The sequence below is a fragment of the Teleopsis dalmanni genome, chromosome 2 (genome assembly GCF_002237135.1).
Source record: "Teleopsis dalmanni isolate 2A chromosome 2, ASM223713v2, whole genome shotgun sequence".
Taxonomy (NCBI): Eukaryota; Metazoa; Arthropoda; class Insecta; order Diptera; family Diopsidae; genus Teleopsis; species Teleopsis dalmanni.
Window position 1 is genome coordinate 189,972,941 of NC_051847.1, and position 18,649 is coordinate 189,991,589.

Consider the following 18,649-nt stretch of genomic DNA (forward strand, 5'->3'; position numbering starts at 1 on the left):
TACTTCAAATGATTTCTAACTAAGAATGAATTAATAGATTGAAATAAAATTTTGGATATTGAACTAGTGGTTTTAGTTTTACTATTAACGAATAGATAATATGGGAATATATTAAATAAACTTGTATTTAAGTTCACAGAATAAAAAAAAACAACAGCACGCTATCGTGTTATGGCGTACTTTTTACAGTACATAACGAATGTTTATAAACAATATAATTGGAAAAAATTTTTTTAAGTGTGCAATAAAAACTATTGTTTTAATAACTACATAAAAAAGTTATAAATTAAAGTAATATATAATATAAAGGTTCATTTTTTTATTACACCATAATGAACTACATGTTTTTTATGTCTTGTAAATTTATGCTAACATTATATGAGCATATCGTTTTATACTGAAAGCACTAAAAAAATATTTCTAAATAAATATATAAATTTGTAGAAAATGCTGAAACTATATTATGTAAAAAAAAGTTATACATTTATTTCTCTGATTCGGACTTTTGAAAAGTCGTAAGAAATAGCTGTTTTTGGTTCCATTTTTATTTTTCTCTTTTCTATGGTAATATCATTCTAAATTCCATTTTTGAATAATAATTTATATGTGAATATTTCAAGTACTTCATTTTTTTTGAAATGTAATCATCTGTAATGGCATGAAGCAGAGTTTTATTAACAGTAGTAGAATGCGGTTTCATTTTTAGATTCGCTTTTAGATTAGTGTAAAAAACTTTTCGTTTTGTAATAATTGCTGTGTGCTTAATTCAGGTACATCATTTTTTCTAAATTGTTCAACAATAATTTAATCTTGGAAAGATATTGGATCATCACCAGTTTTAGGCTCCATCTTTACATTTTCATTTTGTAATTTAGTGTACACTTCATTATCTAATAATAATTTTTCCGTGGTTGTTTTAGTAAATGTTTGTTGTTGAGATTTTATTCGTAACATGCTCTTATTACCAACTGAAGTAACAACATTTTCAATTGATTTCTCCTTTGAATCATTAATTTTGTTAAGTTTTCTTAATAACGATTTGGAACCAATTACCTCTAACGCTTGGGCACTGTTAGCATTGTATTGAATTTCCGTATGCTCTTTATGTATGTCAAGTATGTGAGAGTTCAAAGCTTTCACTGAATCAAACTTTTTATAACATACTATGCAGTCTGTTTGTCTTCCTTCTTCCCCATGTTTAAGGCTGCTATTGTTGTACATAACTGAAATATATTTATTTATTTATTATTAATGTATTTATTTATTTATAATGTATTTATTTATTTAAAATGTATTTATTTATAACAAAGGTTTGACAACAATATTATAACTAAGACACAACAAGGTACTTGATGTAAAAGTCTTTGATTCTGTATTGGATATTAAATAAGTCTAATTTTTATCTTCATTAGAGTAGTACAGACACCAGCAATGCATTTATGTTATAATTATCTTCTAATTCTATGCCAAATTCTTAATATAAATTATTGGTAATTTTCTCTTTAAACTTTATCTTGAAAACATCATTCCGGCCGTAATAAACAATAAGTATGTACATTTTATTATTATTTTGTTGTTACAAAAGTGAATTTTAATATATGTACATTATTAATATCTCACCTATATGAAGTCCGGACTCATAATGGGTTTTAAATTCATGTTGTGTCTTATATATTACATTGCATTCTTTGCATTGGAATTTAAGCTCTTGGGCTTCATTTTCATGCTTACGCTTTAACAAATGAATTTTAGTATGCTGCTCTAATCTGTAAAATTAAGTCACTAAATAATAAGTACGATATTTCTGACATAAATTATGTTATTATTTACTGCTTAAAAGTTTTGAATTTTAGTTCACACTGGTTACAACCAAATGGACGTACATGAGTTTTACTATGGTAAAGTAACTCAATAGCTCGTAGAAAACTTTTTCCACATTCAGTGCAAGCGTGTGGTTTTTCACCAGTATGTCGTTTCATATGAAGATTAAGTGACTCCTTAACAGTAAAACTTTGATTGCACTATAAAAACAATTACTTATTTTTTATATTACAAACAAAAAAAAATAACAAAATTTACTTCAGTGCATGTGTACGCTTTTTCACCAGTATGTCGAATCATATGACGTTTAAGTGCTTGCTTTACAGCAAAACTATGATCACACTATAAAAAACTAATACTTATTAAATATTGTTAAACGAGAATATAATAATATTTACTTCGGTACATGTGTATGGCCTTTTCCCAGTATGTCGTTTCATATGGAGTTTGAGTTCCCCTTTGGCAGCAAACCCTTTGTTACACTGCAAAATATATACATACATACTTATTACACTTAATCTTATAACAAAGTAATTGCAATATTTACTTCAGTGCATGTGTAGGGTTTAGCACTACTATGGCGCTTCATATGACGCTTTAGTGACTCCTTAACAGTAAAACTTTGATTACACTATTAAAAATAAAACAAATAAGAAACTAATCAAGAGAAAATAAAAGCAACATTTACTTCAGAGCATTTGTAGGGTTTTTCGCCAGTATGTCGCATCATATGAAAATTAAGTGACACCTTAATAGCAAAACTTTCATTACACTATAAAAAATACACAATATTTATCAAATTAAGTTTTAATAAAACTGATTGCAATATTTACTTCAGTACAGGTGTATGGTTTTTCACCAGTATGTCGTCTCATATGACGCTTGAGCGATTCTTTAATAGTAAAGCATTGATCACACTACAAAAAATGTATAAAGTTATGTTGAATATTAATTTAAAATAATTGTAATATTTACTTCGGTGCATTTGTAAGGTTTTTCACCAGTATGTCGTTTCACATGAAGATTGAGTGACTCCTTGATAGCAAACCTTTTATTACACTATAAAAATATATACAATATTTGTCAAATTAATGAAAATTAAAATGATTGCAATATTTACTTCGGAGCAGGCATATGGCTTTTCACCAGTATGTTGACTCATATGACGCTTGAGTGACTTCTTCCCAGCAAAACTATTACCACACTATAAACAATATATATTTGTTAAATATAATGTTAAATATAAATAATTTAAATATTTACTTCAGTACATGTGTATGGTTTTTCACCAGAGTGAGAACGACGATGTTTGTTCAAAAAGCTCAAATTTGCAAATTCCTTTTTACAAAAGTCCCAAGCAAAATTGTGTTCCTTTAGATGCATACTTTTAGGAATGATACAGAAGTTAAAAAAAATTAAATATTTATTATGTTATATATTTTTTTTATAATTAATTTATAAACTTACTTCGATTTTGATTCATTTTCTTGCAATGATTGCTTTGTAGCTGATTCATTTTCATTCTGTTTTACAGAGTTTTGCATAGGAACGTTAACTTCGAACGATGCTCGATTGTTCATAATAACATCAGTTGATGCCTCAGAAAGGGTAGTTTCTGGTTCCGTTTTAATAGTCTCGTTTTCTACCGTTATAACTGTGTACAGTTCGTTTTCAAATGATAAATTTTCTGTAACAGTTTCACATACTTCTTCTTTTATAAAATGTTGTTTACCAATATCATCCTCGAAGGTGTCACTTTTTTGCGAATTGTGGATTTCGTTTGGTAATAATATATCTGCGTTTACTTCATCGGTTACTTCATTTTTTATAAATTCTTGTTCAATATTACTATCTTCCATCGATGTATGTTCTTCAGTTTTTACTCTCAGCAAAACATTGTTATCAGTTGCAGTAACATTTTCAATTGCATTATCGTTGAAATCATCTATTCTGTAAATCTTTGAAAGTGACCATTTGAAACGATTATTTTCTAGTTCTTGAGCAATGTTAGTTTTGTGATAAATTTCCACATGCTCTTTAGATGTTTTCAATATGTGAGATTTCAAATCTTTATTTGAATCTGAAAATATTTGAAAACTATTTACTACTTAATTCTATATTGATTAATAAAAAGAAAAATGTTATGGGTTCAAATTACTTAACCAATTTGCAAGCACGTTTTTGGTTTTAAAACAATATGTAAAAATATATTATAGAACAACACACAATATCGGCATGGCACGTAATGCCTATACAAATATGATACTGTATATAACATATATATAGATTACATTTTTGTGTAGATGAATATATTATAAAGCTATTAATATATTATCGAAATCTTAATAGTTATTGATAGACAAAAATCTTTTATACTGTATATAACATATATATAGATTGCATTTTTGTGTAGATGAATATATTATAAAGCTATTAATATATTATCGAAATTTTAATAGTTATTGATAGACAAAAATCTTTTATTTAAAACAAGCCATCCTGGTATAATTTTTTGTTATCTGTCGAAATTTGTAACCTTGTAATAAAACAATACAAATTAATCACCATGTAAGGATTAAGGAATTTAAACTAAAAATAGAAATCCAGTTTTACAAAACAGAATAAAAAACTTCTTACATTGACTTCTTCAACGTTATATTTTTTAACTAGATCTTACCTATATGATTTTCAATGTCATAATGATTCCTAAGTTCTGCCTCGGTTGCAAACATCGATTTGCATTCTTTACATTTGAACTTATGCCCCTGGGCTTTATGTTCCCGTTTGCTTTCAGATGAATCAATTCTAGTATATTGTTGAAGACTGCAAATTGAAATTATTATAAAATTTATTCTATCTGAAAAAATTTACTTACTCCTTACTGATTTTGGATTCTACTTCATGTTTATCATGTAAATGAGTTTTGCTATGCTTACGGAGATCACTAGGTCGTAGAAATTGTTTCCCACATTTATTGCAAATGTGTTGCTTTTTACTAATATGTCCTTTCATATGACGCTTGAGTGCACGCTTAACAGCAAAACTTTTATTACACTTTAAACAAATAAATATTGAGCAAATAATATAAAATTAAACTGATGAAATATTTACTTCAGTACATGCGTACAGTTTTATACCCGTATGTCGCACCATATGAAGATCGAGTTCTTGTTTAACAGCAAAACTTTTATCACACTACAAAAAAATGTGTTTACTTATTATATATACCGTTAAATAAAGATATGTGAAATTTATACTTCAGTGCATGTAAAGGGTTTTTCACCTGTATGTCGCCTCATATGAAGATCAAGTTCTTGTTTAACAGTAAATTTTTTATCACACTGCGAAAATGATATGTAGTTGTATAGTTAATGATGCATGAAGCAAATTGTAATACTTACTTCAGTGCATTTGTGGGGTTTTTGTCCAGTGTGTCGCCGCATATGAACATTGAGTGAACTCTTAATACTGAAATTTTTATCACACTGCGAAAAATATATGGAATTGTTACATATGATCAAATGTGAAAAAATTGCATAATTTACTTGGGTGCATTTGTAGGGTTTTTCACCAGTATGTAGCCTCATATGAAGTTTGAGTGTGTAATTGCGAGCGAAACTCTGTTCACACTAGAAATTATATGGTTTTTATGCAAAATCTTAAATAAAAATAGTTAAAATATTTACTTCAGTACATGTAAAGGGTTTTTCCCCAGTATGTCGCCTCATATGAAGATCGAGCTCTTGTTTAACAGCAAAATTTTGATCACACTATAAAAAATGCATGTACTAATTATTTTTAATATTTAATAAAAATTACTGTAAAACTTACTTCAATACATTTATATGGTTTTTCACCAGTATGTTGCTTTATATGACGATTGAGTGCATGCTTAACAGAAAAACTTTTATTACACTAAAAAAAAAATATATATATTTTATATATATATAATCTTAAACAAATTAAATCTATACTTCAACGCATTTGAAGGGTTTTTCACCAGTATGTCGTCGCATATGATGATCGAGTTCTTGTTTGACAGCAAAATTTTTATCACACTATTAAAAGTATATGTTCTTACTATAAATAAAACTTAAGGAAGTAATTGTATAACTCACTTCAGTACATGAGTACGGTTTTTGACCAGTATGTCGTCTCATGTGAAGAATTTGTGTATATTTATGAGCGAAACTTCGTTTACACTATAAATAATTAATACTTTTAACGAATAATCTTTTATGGAAATTATTGTAATATTTACTTCGGTACATGAGTAAGGCTTTTCACCAGTATGTTGTTTCATATGCTGCTTGAGGGTTCTCTTCGCAATAAAACTTTTATTACACTAAAAAATAGAGTTTTATTATAATTGGCTTTAAATGAAAATATTTGCATTGATTTACTTCAGTGCACTTGTGTAGTTTTTCCCCAGTATGACGCAACATATGATAATTAAGTGACTGCTTGGCAGTAAAATTTTGATTACACTAGAAATTACATACTTAATATAGTAATATTTTAATGAAAATAATTGTAGTAAATACTTCAGTGCAAATGTATGGAGTTTTAGAAGTATGTTGTCTCATATGACGATTCAGTGCATACTTATCAGCAAAACTTTTATCACACTATTAAAAGATATATTAATTATACAAATTCTTGTATTGAAATCTGTGAAATATATACTTCAGTACATGTGAAGAGTTTCTCATCAGTATGTCGCTTCATATGAATATCGAGTTTTTGCTTAACAGCAAAGTTTTGATCACACTATAATGAATATATATATCAATTATATTCGACAATAAAGAAATATAATTTTAAAATTTACTTCCAAGCATTTGTAGGGTTTTAGTCCAGTATGAAGTCTCATATGAATGTTGAGTGCATGCTTAACAACAAAATTTTTATCACACTACAAAAAATTGTTTACACTTATTGTACATACATAATTTTAAATAAAAAAAGTTCTAATATTTACTTCGGTACATGCGAAGGGTTTTTCACCAGTATGTCGCCTCATATGAAGATCGAGTTCTTGTTTAACAGCAAAATTTTTATCACACTGCGAAAATGATATGTACTTATTATAGTTAATGATACATAAGAAATATTTAAGTAAAAGTAAAATTTACTTCACTGCATTTGTAGGGTTTTTGACCAAAATGTCGCCTCATATGAAGATTGAGTGTATACTGACGGGCGAAACGTTGTTTACACTATAAAAAATATAAATAAATTATTTATAATCTTAAATAAAACTATTTTCAATATTTACTTCAGTGCAAGAGTACGGCTTTTCACCAGTATGTTGTTTCATATGATCACATAGTGACTGCTTAGCAGTAAAGTTTTTATAGCACTACAAAAGATGTATATTATTAATTGAATTCTTATTTCTTTAGCTTTAAATACTTAATGAATAAGTATAATTATATTTATTTTTAAATTATTATAACTATAATGTATTACTTCAGTGCATGTATAAGGTTTCTCTGCAGTATGAGATTTGCGATGAGCTGTCAATAAACTGGAGGACGAAAATTTTTCCTCACAAATATCACAAGCATTATGACTGTCTGGTTTATGTGTACTTTTATCATTTCTGTAGGATTTCCATAAGATATAATTAACATATTAATTTATTTATTATATAAATAATGTATACACTTACTTTAATACCGATTTATTTTCTAATAATTGCTCCATGGTTGCTTCAGTTTCTTTATCCTTTATTATCACCTTTACAGAACCAGCACTTTCAAATGATGATTGATCATCTATAATTCTATTAACTACAGTATTTTTCGGTTCCATTTTTATGCTCTTATTTTCTAGCGTTAAGATATCAGATATTTCATTTTGTATAAATTGTTGTGCAATAACGCTATTTTTATGAGAAGTACGGTCTCCTACAAGCACACCAGTAGCCTCAGTCTCAGAAACAATAGCTTCTGATTCGTTTTTTATAGTTTCATTTTCCATTTCAATAACAGAGTAGAATAGTATATCATTTTGTAATAACAGTTGCTTTGTGCTTGTTTCAAGTACTTCATCTTCTATAAATTGTTCTACAATAATGTTATTTTCAATTGATGTTTTATTATTTGCCATAAAATCTCTCAGAACTTTATATTGAGTATCTTTGGACTCCATGTTATAGTTTTATTTTCTTAACCACCAATGATTATTAACATTTCATTTGTTAGTCATTTTTCAATAATTGCTTCAACTACTTTATGCATCTGCATTGTTATTCAATACCAACATCTATCGACAAACTGATGCTAGTGTAAAGAGTATAAGAGATTAAAAGCGTCAAATCATTCTTTAAAATAAGACCATTTTGTAAATCTGTAAATATGAATAAAAAAAAATTAATTTAGTTTATAAATTTTCAGGTCAAAATTGATTTCATAAAAATAATGACTCTTTAATTACCCATACATTTTTGTAAAATTGATCACGAATGATATAGGTTTGTTGTTTTTAAGTAGGTTAAATACAAGTTGAAATCAGTTTACACTGTTACAAAATCAAAGGATTTTTGTTATGCCAATGTAATATTAAACTTTACGAATATATTGGCACATATCACCAATAATATCAAAAACAAATTTTAATCTTTTATGCAGTCCTTTTAATGTTTGTTTAAAATATGTCAAATGAAGAATGTTATTAAAACATACCTTTTAAATGGGTCTACCACCCCAAAGCCAGAGTTGCAATTTATGTTGTACGATAAGCAGAATACACGGAATAGATTTATTTTGAATTTTGTGATAATAAATCTTACAACAAAGTTTGTTAACAATTTTCTTATTATCTAATATTGTAAAAGATTTTAAATAATTAAATTTCGTATCACTATGTTTGTCTGTGCTAATATTTGAAACGGCCCAACCGATTTCTTTAAAATTTAGTGAATGGGTATGGTTAGTTCCTCCTTGATATACATGATACTTTCAGATCCGATATGGGGCGCTGTTTTCGTGATGTACTACCATTTTCACATCATGAACTTTGTTGATTAAGTCGACTTTGTGCTTAAAACCAATTACCAAATTTACTTTGTCTTACAAAAATAGGCACAACAAAGTTCGACTTTCAGTGAAAGTTCGCTTCATTTAATACCTTTTCTAGAATACAGCGCTGAATTGATTCACTATCGATAAGTTTTTGGTACGAAAATGTCGAAATGACATTTTGTTTGATTTTCGGCATTACTTACGAAGGAAATAGTAGTGATGGAGTAAGTATTGTAAATTAATAAATTCACATATGAGATTGGGCCGTGTGTTTTATATGAAATAATACTTGATTAATTCATTTTTTTTATAGAGTTTTCTTTATATATATAATATTTATTTAAATATTGACAGGAGTGATACAAAAAATAGGCGCCATTCACCGTGGACGGTGGAGGAGGAATGCGTCCTATTGGAGTTGTGGCGGAGTAATATTTCGAAACTCCAAGGATTAAAGAGAAACTCGCATATATATGCCGAAATAGCGGATTTAATGTGCCAACACAATTTCCATTTTAGTAGGGAGGAGGTGAGGCACAAAATTAAAAATCTTACCAACAAATATAAGTAAGTTTGAATTTGAATTAAATAAATGAATTACATATTTTATATATATTATAATTTAGAGATGAGAAAAAGAAAATAGAGTCATCAGGCGGAGTGCCATCAAACTGGAGGCATTTTAATGACATCAATGAAATACTTGGCGGACGAAAACGATTCAACATTGAAAAAAATGTTCAAGAGAGTGCTGGTATGATGTGAAAATATATTTATATTAACTACCTAGTTTGATTTACAATATCTTGTGTAAATTAAAGTATATGTTTCAATAAACATATAATAAACATATATGTAAAGTATATATTTCAATAATATTTACAAATATTTTTAATATATATTATAAAATATAAGAGAAACTGAATTGTATGTTGCAATACAGTGAATAATTTTTTAATTTTCTTCGTTATGTTTATAGTTCATACATTAATGTTGAATCGAAATGAGGAGCTTCATTCGCCGTGTCTAACCGATGTCGCTAGTGGATCGATTTCCACGCCTGAGTACGAGGAGATCCTTCCATCATCGCCAACGAACTCGTCTGAGGAACCTGTAACGAAAAGAAAAAAAATATATACTGATATGTTAAAAGACTTAATAGAAGAACTGCACCAATCAAATGAACTGGAAAAGCAATTGCTCGAACAAGGAGAAAGAGCAATGGTTTTAGAAAAAGAAAAGATTGATGTCATGAAACGTCTTATTTCAGAAATAGAAAAAAGAGATGTTTTGTAGTTTAGTTGTAAGTGAAATGAATGCATGTAAATAATTAAAATATTGTGTATGTATTAACTAATTTATAATATAGTTTTTGTAAGTATTGGTAATTCATACAAATAATATAAATATTAGAAAGTAAAAAGTACCAAAACAATCAGCTATAGCTCTTCTAAATTCTTCCGCTTGGGGATTATTGTCATTGTAAAAGTCTTTATGCTGTGGTTGTAATCTGTAGTTTTTGCTCTCATATTCCTTTTGAACATATTGCCACTTGGTATTAATGAAATCATTATGCTCGTTAAGGAAGTTATGCAGCACACAACAACATTTTATTATTAACGCTGCGTTGTTGACGTTGTTATCTAAACCTTTCCCTACTCGACTGAATCTGGCTTTTAAATGATCAAACGCTTTTTCCACAACCCGCCTTGCTCTTAATAGTTGGTAATTGAATTTATTTTTGTATTGTTCATTTGTAGTGGAAACTGGGTAAGGTTTCATAATTGAAGTTGAAAACCTGAACGCAGAATCTGCAACGCACACAACCGGAACCCTTTTGCCACTAATATATTCAGATTTATTTTTAAGTAGTGGGCTTTCTAAAAATTTTTTTAAAGATGATTTTTCAAAAACACTTGAGTCGTTGCAACGTCCAGGTGCTCCAACATTGATGTACATAAATTGGTGCCTGAAAAAAACGTTAAAAAAAATATATATACCTATCTATTTATATTTTACCTGCAATCAACTAGCGCCAAAAGTACCATTGAGTACCACCCCTTGTAATTGAAGTAGTCCAAAGCATCTTTTTTTGTAGGCTTTATTTCAATGTGACATCCGCCTTTCAGAAATTAATTGTGAATATTTAAAGGAAGGATATTAAGTTGTTATGCAAACCTATGGCTCCAAAGCACTGAGGAAAACCTATTTTCTTAAAACCCTTCACGCACTTCTCAAGTTTTTCCTCTGTAAGGAAGTCAGCGCTTAGATACTGTGGAGCCATAACTCTCCACACTTCCGAGCAAAACTCTTTTAGAATTACACAAACGCTTGCCTTCGAAACTCCAAACAGCTTTCCGATAGTGCTATATTCTCTTGAGGTACACAAGGCATAAAGCGCAATGGCGACTCGCTTCGCCAGTGATATGCATTGTCTAAAACTGGTGGTATTTCGTTCAATACCTCTTATTTCGTTGCATAAAATATTGAAGCATTGGCGATTCATATGAAAACTTTCCTTGAAAAAATTTGGACTATTATTGAGAACATCATGTTCCCAAAACTTGCCGTTTCTTTCCTACAAAAATATTATTTTGGTGGTTATATTAACATTTTCATATACAATATTTTACAGTCTCACTTTCATCCATAAACTTCTTTGTTTTCCAGTGAATATCCGGTATGCATTTTTATTTGCCACCATTACCTTAATTATTTTAGCAATAATTCTTCGGCGCTTCATACGGACATATTTCAATTTAGATTTAAGTATTTGATTTCGCTTTGCAGATTCGTTGCAGAATAAGGCAATAATATTTTCAGCAATTAATTTAAAGTTCTCATGACTCATTTTTGAACCGCTATATTCAATAAAAAAAGAATGTGCGATTTTTAAAATTACAGCCAAACTTCCATAACTCGAAGTCCAATTTTGCAAAGAAAAGGTTCGACTTATGAAGACTTCGAGTTAGAGAATTTTTTATATTTTATTTTTATTTTTAAAAGAAACTAGAATTACATTTTAAAATATGTATTTATTTATTTGCAATCAAATAAAGCTCAGAATTTATAGTGAAGTAAAATTATAAGAAATTATGGTTTGGGACTTTGATTTTTTTCTTATTTTCAGAAAAAAGAGATTCCATTTTATTCATACTCTTATCACTATCAGTTGTAGTATCCTTCGTTTGCAAATATAAATTCAGAATTTTGAAAGAGTCTTCTACTTCATTCTAGGAAGGCTGATAAGCAATTACATCCACCGAATCCTTATCATTACTTTCCGTTGCGCTTAGAATTGGATCCAGTCATTTAGAGCTATAGTGCTCAATAATATCGTCATCTGAAGGAAAGCTTGATGTACAAATTTCATTGTCAAGCTCAATATAATCGTTAAGAGAAACACTGGAAGTTATTTTATTTACCTTAAACCACGCTACCAGAGACTGGCATTTGCATATAGAAGCAACATTACAAAGAGAAAATTAAACATTTGGTTTGGAAAATGGGATTGCCCCTAACAGTAAAATGAATTTATACTTAAAACAAAAATTCGACTTATAGAATGCACTTTCCCATATTCCCATCGGCATCGAACAAAATTTTTGTTCGAGATATAGAAGTTCGAGTTATTGAAGCAGAATTGTATGTAATTTGCTCTCTAAAACCTTGGTGCACTGTTTTTGGTTCGAATTATAGAAAATTCGAGTTATAGAAGTTCGAATTATGGAATTTTGACTGGATATGAAACAAATATAAATATTTGATTCGGCGTCCATGCCGAATCAAATTTGTCAACTATTCGTAATTATATTGACAACATTTTATACAATTTATATATCGGCGTTAGCCATAATAAACGAAACAGGAGAATTTCAACTGAGTTTTGAAATTTACCAGATATACTACGAACTCTATCACACAATCTTCGTTTGAATATTGGATAAATTTGCTTCGTAATTTAAATTCATCTAGATTATACAACAGCACACATTTAATCATCAAACAGATCACCGTAAATGTTATTAAAGCAGCCATTTTGAACAGAAAGATTAAAGGAGATATCGTTCGGTTGTCATGTATCCCAATGATACCGTCGGGAACTATAATCCAATTTCAACGGCTTTAACTTCAGTTATGTTGAACATTCGCAATACAGTAATAATGGCACCAATATTAGGTAATCAATAAATAAATTTAATTTTGAAAGTAAAATCATTAGAAAAATTACTAATATAGTTGGAATAAGTAAATCTACTGTCCAAGACATTATCAAGAGGTTCCGTGATTAGTTTATGTTGGCCAGTAAGAGCAGAGCAGATCAAAGCAAAAGAGTAAATGATCCAAACCGCAAAACATCCTAAATTTTCATTAAAAACCCGTTCTGGCAGAGATGTGTGCTTAAATACTATTAGCAATACAGCACATAAATTCGATTATGACAGGAGAATTGCCAGAAAGAAGCCGTTTATGAGTATTAAAAATAAAAATAAACGATAAAATACGGCAAGTAGTATTTACTAAAAACGAAAAGTTTTTAGAATCAGGTAAATTGATAGTAAATAATCTTAAATACATTTCCATTGATAATTTTCATTTTTTTAAGGTTTTATTCATTGACGATAAGTAAATTTAATCTACCTGGATCTGCTGGTAAGATGTTTGTATAACGTAAATAACATAATCATCACAATACAAAAGCCACTGTAAAACATGGAGGAGGCTTTGTTATGTATTGGGGTTGTATAACTGATAATAAAATTGACAAATTTGGCTACCTCCACATTCCGAAACAGAATATAAAGCAAAATGCAAAGAAATTTGGTTTAGCAGAAAATTTTGCCTTTTATTAGGACAACGATCCCATGCATACGTCAGTTTTGGTTGATTCGTAACTGCCCCAAACTCAGAGAATAACATTCACAGAGCACCTTTGGACCAAATTATTTAGGAAAATGTATCAAAAAAAATGTAATACAATAGTACAGCTAAACGAGGCTTTATCTGAACTATGGTACTCATGGTACCATGGTTTGGAAGGAATTAGGAGAATATATCAAAAAAATTTAATACAATAGTACAGCTAAAGGAGGTTTTATCTGAACTATGGTACTCAACAGAGCCAGAAGTACGCGAAACGTAGTAATATTAGTTTCAAATCGTCTGCAGCCCTATGCTCGTCGCATTGCTGCGGTGAGTGCAAAAGATTGCGTAAGCTTTGTTTTGTACTTCAAATTTGGAGGTAGATAAGTATGTTAAGTGTAAATTAAAGAAAAAAATAAATTTATCAAATGTATAATTGAATGCGTTTACGTACAAGGTTATATGAACGTACTTAGTAAAATATTTGGGTAAATTTATCAATTTATTTATATATTAGCAATAATTATGACAGCACAAAATGCAATACTCAGTATCGCAAACTTTATTGATCAGCTGTGTTGCAACCAATAAATTATAAAATAATATATCTAAATTGAGCGAAAAGTCCAAACTAAAAGTATGTACAAAGATATTTTTGTAAATGACTTGCTTGAGTTGAAATATAACTCTGTATTGATAACTCTGTATTCGGTAAAATTTTCGTATAAATTTATCAAGTTTGTGTAAATTATTTTTCATAGAAAATTTGACACTTCATTTACTAAGCAGATAAATTAATACGTTTATAAGGTTTATACGGCATTCATCAGTACACCTAATATTTTTAGCATATTTTTTTAAAATTTAGAGCACATTTATAACAAACAAATTCTTGTCCGATTATGCGATGGAGCCACTGTATATAAGGTTAATAATATATATGTAATGACGATCAATTATTTACTTATTCTTTACTCAGTTATTTAAATTAGTTCAATAATTTCCCTTTACTCATCGATATAATGGCAAAAATTTATTTAATATTTAATGTATTAGCGAGTCTTTACTATGGGGGTTATGAATACAAAATGTTCATTGCTGCAAAATCGGAATTATAAGCGCGGTTAATGTAATTGTGTAATTGAACACAGTTCGATTTTAAAATTAGACAAAAACTATTGATTATTATAATAATAAGCACAATTAAAAAATGCAAAATATTTAAATTGCACAATTCAAAATATTTGCAAAGATATTAATTAATGTGTTAAACACATATTTTTTGGAGTTGGTCCCTTGGAATAATACGGACAATAGTATCTTAATCAATTTACCTCCATTCGAGAGTTCGATCATTCATAATAACATTAGTTGATGCCTCAGAAAGGGTAGTTTCTGGTTCCATTTTAATAGTCTCGTTTTCTACCGTTATAATTGTGTATAATTCGTTTTCAAATGATAAATTTTCTGTAACAGTTTCACATACTTCTTCTTTTATAAAATGTTGTTTACCAATATCATCCTCGAAGGTGTCACTTTTTTGCGAATTGTGGATTTCGTTTGGTAATAATATATCTGCGTTTAATTCAGTTACTTCATTTTTTATAAATTCTTGTTCATCCTTCATCGATGTATGTTCAGTTTTTACTCTCAGCAAAACATTGTTATCAGTTGCAGTAACATTTTCAATTGCATTATCGTTGAAATCATCTATTCTGTAAATCTTTGAAAGTGACCATTCGAAACGATTATTTTCTAGTTCTTGAGTAATGTTAGTTTTGTGATAAATTTCCACATGCTCTTTAGATGTTTCCAATATGTGAGATTTCAAATCTTTATTTGAATCTGAAAATATTTGAAAACTATTTACTACTTAATTCTATATTGATTAATAAAAAGAAAAATGTTATGGGTTCAAATTACTTAACCAATTTGCAAGCACGTTTTTGGTTTTAAAACAATATGTAAAAATATATTATTGAACAAAACACAATATCGGCATGGCACGTATGCCTATACAAATATGATACTGTATATAACATATATATAAATTACATTTTTGTGTAGATGAATATATTATAAAGCTATTAATATATTATCGAAATCTTAATAGTTATTGATAGACAAAAATCTTTTATTTAAAACAAGCCATCCAGGATGGCTTATATATATATTATATACTGTATATAACATATATATAGATTGCATTTTTGTGTAGATGAATATATTATAAAGCTATTAATATATTGTCGAAATTTTAATAGTCATTAATAGACAAAAATCTTTTATTTAAAACAAGTAAATTTGTAACCTTGTAATGAAACAATACAAATTAATTACCATGTAAGGATTAAGGAATTTAAACTAAGAATAGCAATCCAGTTTTGCAAAACAGAATAAAAAACTTCTTACATTGACTTTTTCAACGTTATATTTTTAACTAGATCTTACCTATATGATGTTCAATGTCATAATGATTCTTAAGTTCTGCCTCGGTTCCAAACATCGATTTGCATTCTTTACATTTGAACTTATGCCCCTGGGCTTTATGTTCCCGTTTGCTTTCAGATGAATGAATTCTAGTATATTGTTGAATGCTGCAAATTGAAATTATTATAAAATTTATTCTATCTGAAAAAATTTACTTACTCCTTACTGGTTTTGGATTCTACGTCATGTTTATCACATTCATGGGTTTTACTATGCTTAAGAAGATCAACACGTTGTAGAAATTGTTTCCCACATTTATTGCAAACGTGTTGTTTTTTACCAGTATGCCGTTTCATATGAATATCGAGTGTATATTTACGAGCGAAATGTCGTTTACACTATAAAAATTATGTGGCTTTAATACATAATCGTAAATAAAAATAATTAATATATTTACTTCAGTGCATTTATAGGGTTTTTGTCCAGTATGTCGTCTCATATGAACATCGAGTTCATGTTTAACAGCAAAATTTTTATCACACTACAAAAAATAGTTTACACTTATTGTACATACATAATTTTAAATAAAAATAGTTCAAATATTTACTTCGGTACATGTGAACGGTTTTTCACCAGTATGTCGCCTCATATGGAGATTGAGTTCTTGTTTAACAGCAAAATTTTTATCACACTGCGAAAATGAGATGTATATATATATAGATGTATAGATATATACTTATAGTTAATGATACATAAGAAATATTTAAGTAAAAGTAAAATTTACTTCACTGCATTTGTAGGGTTTTTGACCAAAATGTCGCCTCATGTGAACATTGAGTGTATACTGACGGGCGAAACGTTGTTCACACTATAACAAATATAAACATTTTATTTATAATATTAAATAAAATTATTTTCAATATTTACTTCAGTGCATGAGTACGGCTTTTCACCAGTATGTTGTTTCATATGATTACATAGTGACTGCTTAGCAGTAAAGTTTTTATAACACTACAAAAGATGTATATTATTAATTATAAATAATAAATATGATATACTTATAACTATATTATTAATTAAATAATAAATATGATATACTTATAACTATATTATTAGTACATAATATTAATTCTTATTTTTTTAGCTTTAAATACTTTTTGAAAATTATATATTTATTTTTAAATTATTATAACTATGATGTATTACTTCAGTGCATGTATAAGGTTTCTCTGCAGTATGAGATCTGCGATGAGCTGTCAATAAACTGGAGGACGAAAATTTTTCCTCACAAATATCACAAGCATTATGACTCTTTGGTTTATGTATACTTTTATCATTTCTGTAGAATTTCCATAAGATATAATTAACATATTAATTTATTTATTATATAAATAATGTATACACTTACTTTAATACCGATTTATTTTCTAATAATTGCTCCATGGTTGCTTCAGTTTCTTTATCCTTTATTATCACCTTTACAGAACCAGCACTTTCAAATGATGATTGATCATCTATAATTCTATTAACTACAGTATTTTTCGGTTCCATTTTTATGCTCTTATTTTCTAGCGTTAAGATATCATATATTTCATTTTGTATAAATTGTTGTGCAATAACGCTATTTTTATGAGAAGTATGGTCTCCTACAAGCACACCAGTAGCCTCAGTCTCAGAAACAATAGCTTCTGATTCGTTTTTTATAGTTTCATTTTCCATTTCAATAACAGAGTAGAGTAGTATATCATTTTGTAATAAAAGTTGCTTTGTGCTTGTTTCAAGTACTTCATCTTCTATAAATTGTTCCACAATAATATTATCTTCGATTGATGCTTCATTATTTGCCATACAATCTCTCAGAACTTTATATTGAGTATCTTTGGACTCCATCATTATACTTTTAACATTTCATTTTGTAAAATTGATCACGAATGATATAGATTTGTTGTTTTTAAGTAGGTTATATACAAGTTGAAATCAGTTTACACTGTTACAAAATTAATGAATTTTTGCTATATCAATGAAATATTAAACTTTACAAATATATTGACATATATCACCAATAATATCAAAAACAAATTTTAATATTTTACTCAGTACTTCTAATGTTTATTTAAAATATGTCAAACGAAGAATGTTATTAAAACATACCTTTTAAATGGGTCTACCACCCCAGAGCCAGAGTTGCAAATTATACTGTACGATAAGCAAGAAAGAGCATAATCTCATATTCACACCACGGTTGCCACTTGAAAATTTTTTTCTGTACCAAAATTGGTTTAAAAAGGTACCATTTCTGTAAAAAAAGGTCCAAAATTTTTTTGGACCTTTTTGTTTTTTCGTTCTGTGTTTTTTATAGTGTTATAAATGAATAAAATATAAAATAGTGCAAAGTTGCATTTATAAAAAAAATTAATTGGAAATATCCACAATAAAGTTGGGTCGTCAAAAATGTACCAGTTTTTGAAAATGAGTACCAAACGAAAAAAAAAAAAAAGTACCAATTT

General features: G+C 28.3%; 2 protein-coding genes across 7 annotated transcripts; both read right to left on the bottom strand.

Annotated features, from left to right (window-relative positions):
• Positions 1 to 461: 461 nt before the first annotated feature.
• LOC119682231 (zinc finger protein 615-like) lies at positions 462 to 8,454 on the bottom strand. 6 transcript variants are annotated; one of them, XM_038095603.1, is made up of 34 exons: positions 8,269 to 8,451; positions 7,496 to 8,175; positions 7,294 to 7,426; positions 7,100 to 7,183; positions 6,957 to 7,040; positions 6,803 to 6,886; positions 6,653 to 6,736; positions 6,508 to 6,591; positions 6,366 to 6,449; positions 6,225 to 6,308; positions 6,083 to 6,166; positions 5,940 to 6,023; positions 5,796 to 5,879; positions 5,653 to 5,736; positions 5,508 to 5,591; positions 5,367 to 5,450; positions 5,223 to 5,306; positions 5,079 to 5,162; positions 4,933 to 5,016; positions 4,697 to 4,875; positions 4,499 to 4,644; positions 3,289 to 3,901; positions 3,085 to 3,205; positions 2,942 to 3,025; positions 2,797 to 2,880; positions 2,655 to 2,738; positions 2,510 to 2,593; positions 2,369 to 2,452; positions 2,220 to 2,303; positions 2,080 to 2,163; positions 1,831 to 2,021; positions 1,621 to 1,766; positions 1,054 to 1,223; positions 462 to 999 (listed from the first exon to the last, which is right to left on the bottom strand). In XM_038095603.1, the coding sequence occupies exons 2-34, from the start codon at positions 7,975 to 7,977 to the stop codon at positions 805 to 807; spliced, it is 4,308 nt and encodes a 1,435-aa protein (XP_037951531.1). In that variant the 5' UTR covers positions 7,978 to 8,175; positions 8,269 to 8,451; the 3' UTR covers positions 462 to 804. The 6 variants fall into 6 exon arrangements, with proteins under 6 accessions (XP_037951531.1, XP_037951532.1, XP_037951530.1 ...); XM_038095604.1 differs by having other exon boundaries at positions 462 to 1,223; positions 1,732 to 1,766; XM_038095602.1 differs by having other exon boundaries at positions 462 to 1,223; positions 8,269 to 8,449.
• A 1,331-nt stretch (positions 8,455 to 9,785) lies between these two features.
• LOC119682257 lies at positions 9,786 to 18,373 on the bottom strand. The gene is made up of 15 exons (XM_038095643.1): positions 18,294 to 18,373; positions 17,551 to 18,129; positions 17,349 to 17,481; positions 17,070 to 17,153; positions 16,927 to 17,010; positions 16,750 to 16,833; positions 16,600 to 16,683; positions 16,362 to 16,540; positions 16,164 to 16,309; positions 15,047 to 15,557; positions 11,491 to 11,710; positions 11,028 to 11,427; positions 10,869 to 10,971; positions 10,277 to 10,818; positions 9,786 to 9,960 (listed from the first exon to the last, which is right to left on the bottom strand). Exons 2-15 carry the CDS (start codon positions 18,033 to 18,035, stop codon positions 9,863 to 9,865), a joined length of 3,153 nt encoding a protein of 1,050 aa, XP_037951571.1. The 5' UTR covers positions 18,036 to 18,129; positions 18,294 to 18,373; the 3' UTR covers positions 9,786 to 9,862.
• Positions 18,374 to 18,649: the final 276 nt, after the last annotated feature.

What these genes read in the sequence shown, in the direction of transcription:
- LOC119682231 (XM_038095602.1), bottom strand. Translation starts at nt 7,977, where the DNA reads ATGGAGTCCAAAGATACTCAATATAAAGTTCTGAGAGATTTTATGGCA. An exon ending in AAGCGTACACATGCACTGAA is followed by an intron (nt 2,022 to 2,079) that starts GTAAATTTTGTT and finishes TTGTTTTTATAG; the next exon opens with TGCAATCAAAGTTTTACTGT. An exon ending in TGAGTCCGGACTTCATATAG is followed by an intron (nt 1,224 to 1,620) that starts GTGAGATATTAA and finishes AATATATTTCAG; the next exon opens with TTATGTACAACAATAGCAGC.
- LOC119682257 (XM_038095643.1), bottom strand. Translation starts at nt 18,035, where the DNA reads ATGATGGAGTCCAAAGATACTCAATATAAAGTTCTGAGAGATTGTATG. An exon ending in GAAAATAAATCGGTATTAAA is followed by an intron (nt 17,482 to 17,550) that starts GTAAGTGTATAC and finishes GAAATTCTACAG; the next exon opens with AAATGATAAAAGTATACATA. An exon ending in AGCCGTACTCATGCACTGAA is followed by an intron (nt 17,011 to 17,069) that starts GTAAATATTGAA and finishes TATTTGTTATAG; the next exon opens with TGTGAACAACGTTTCGCCCG.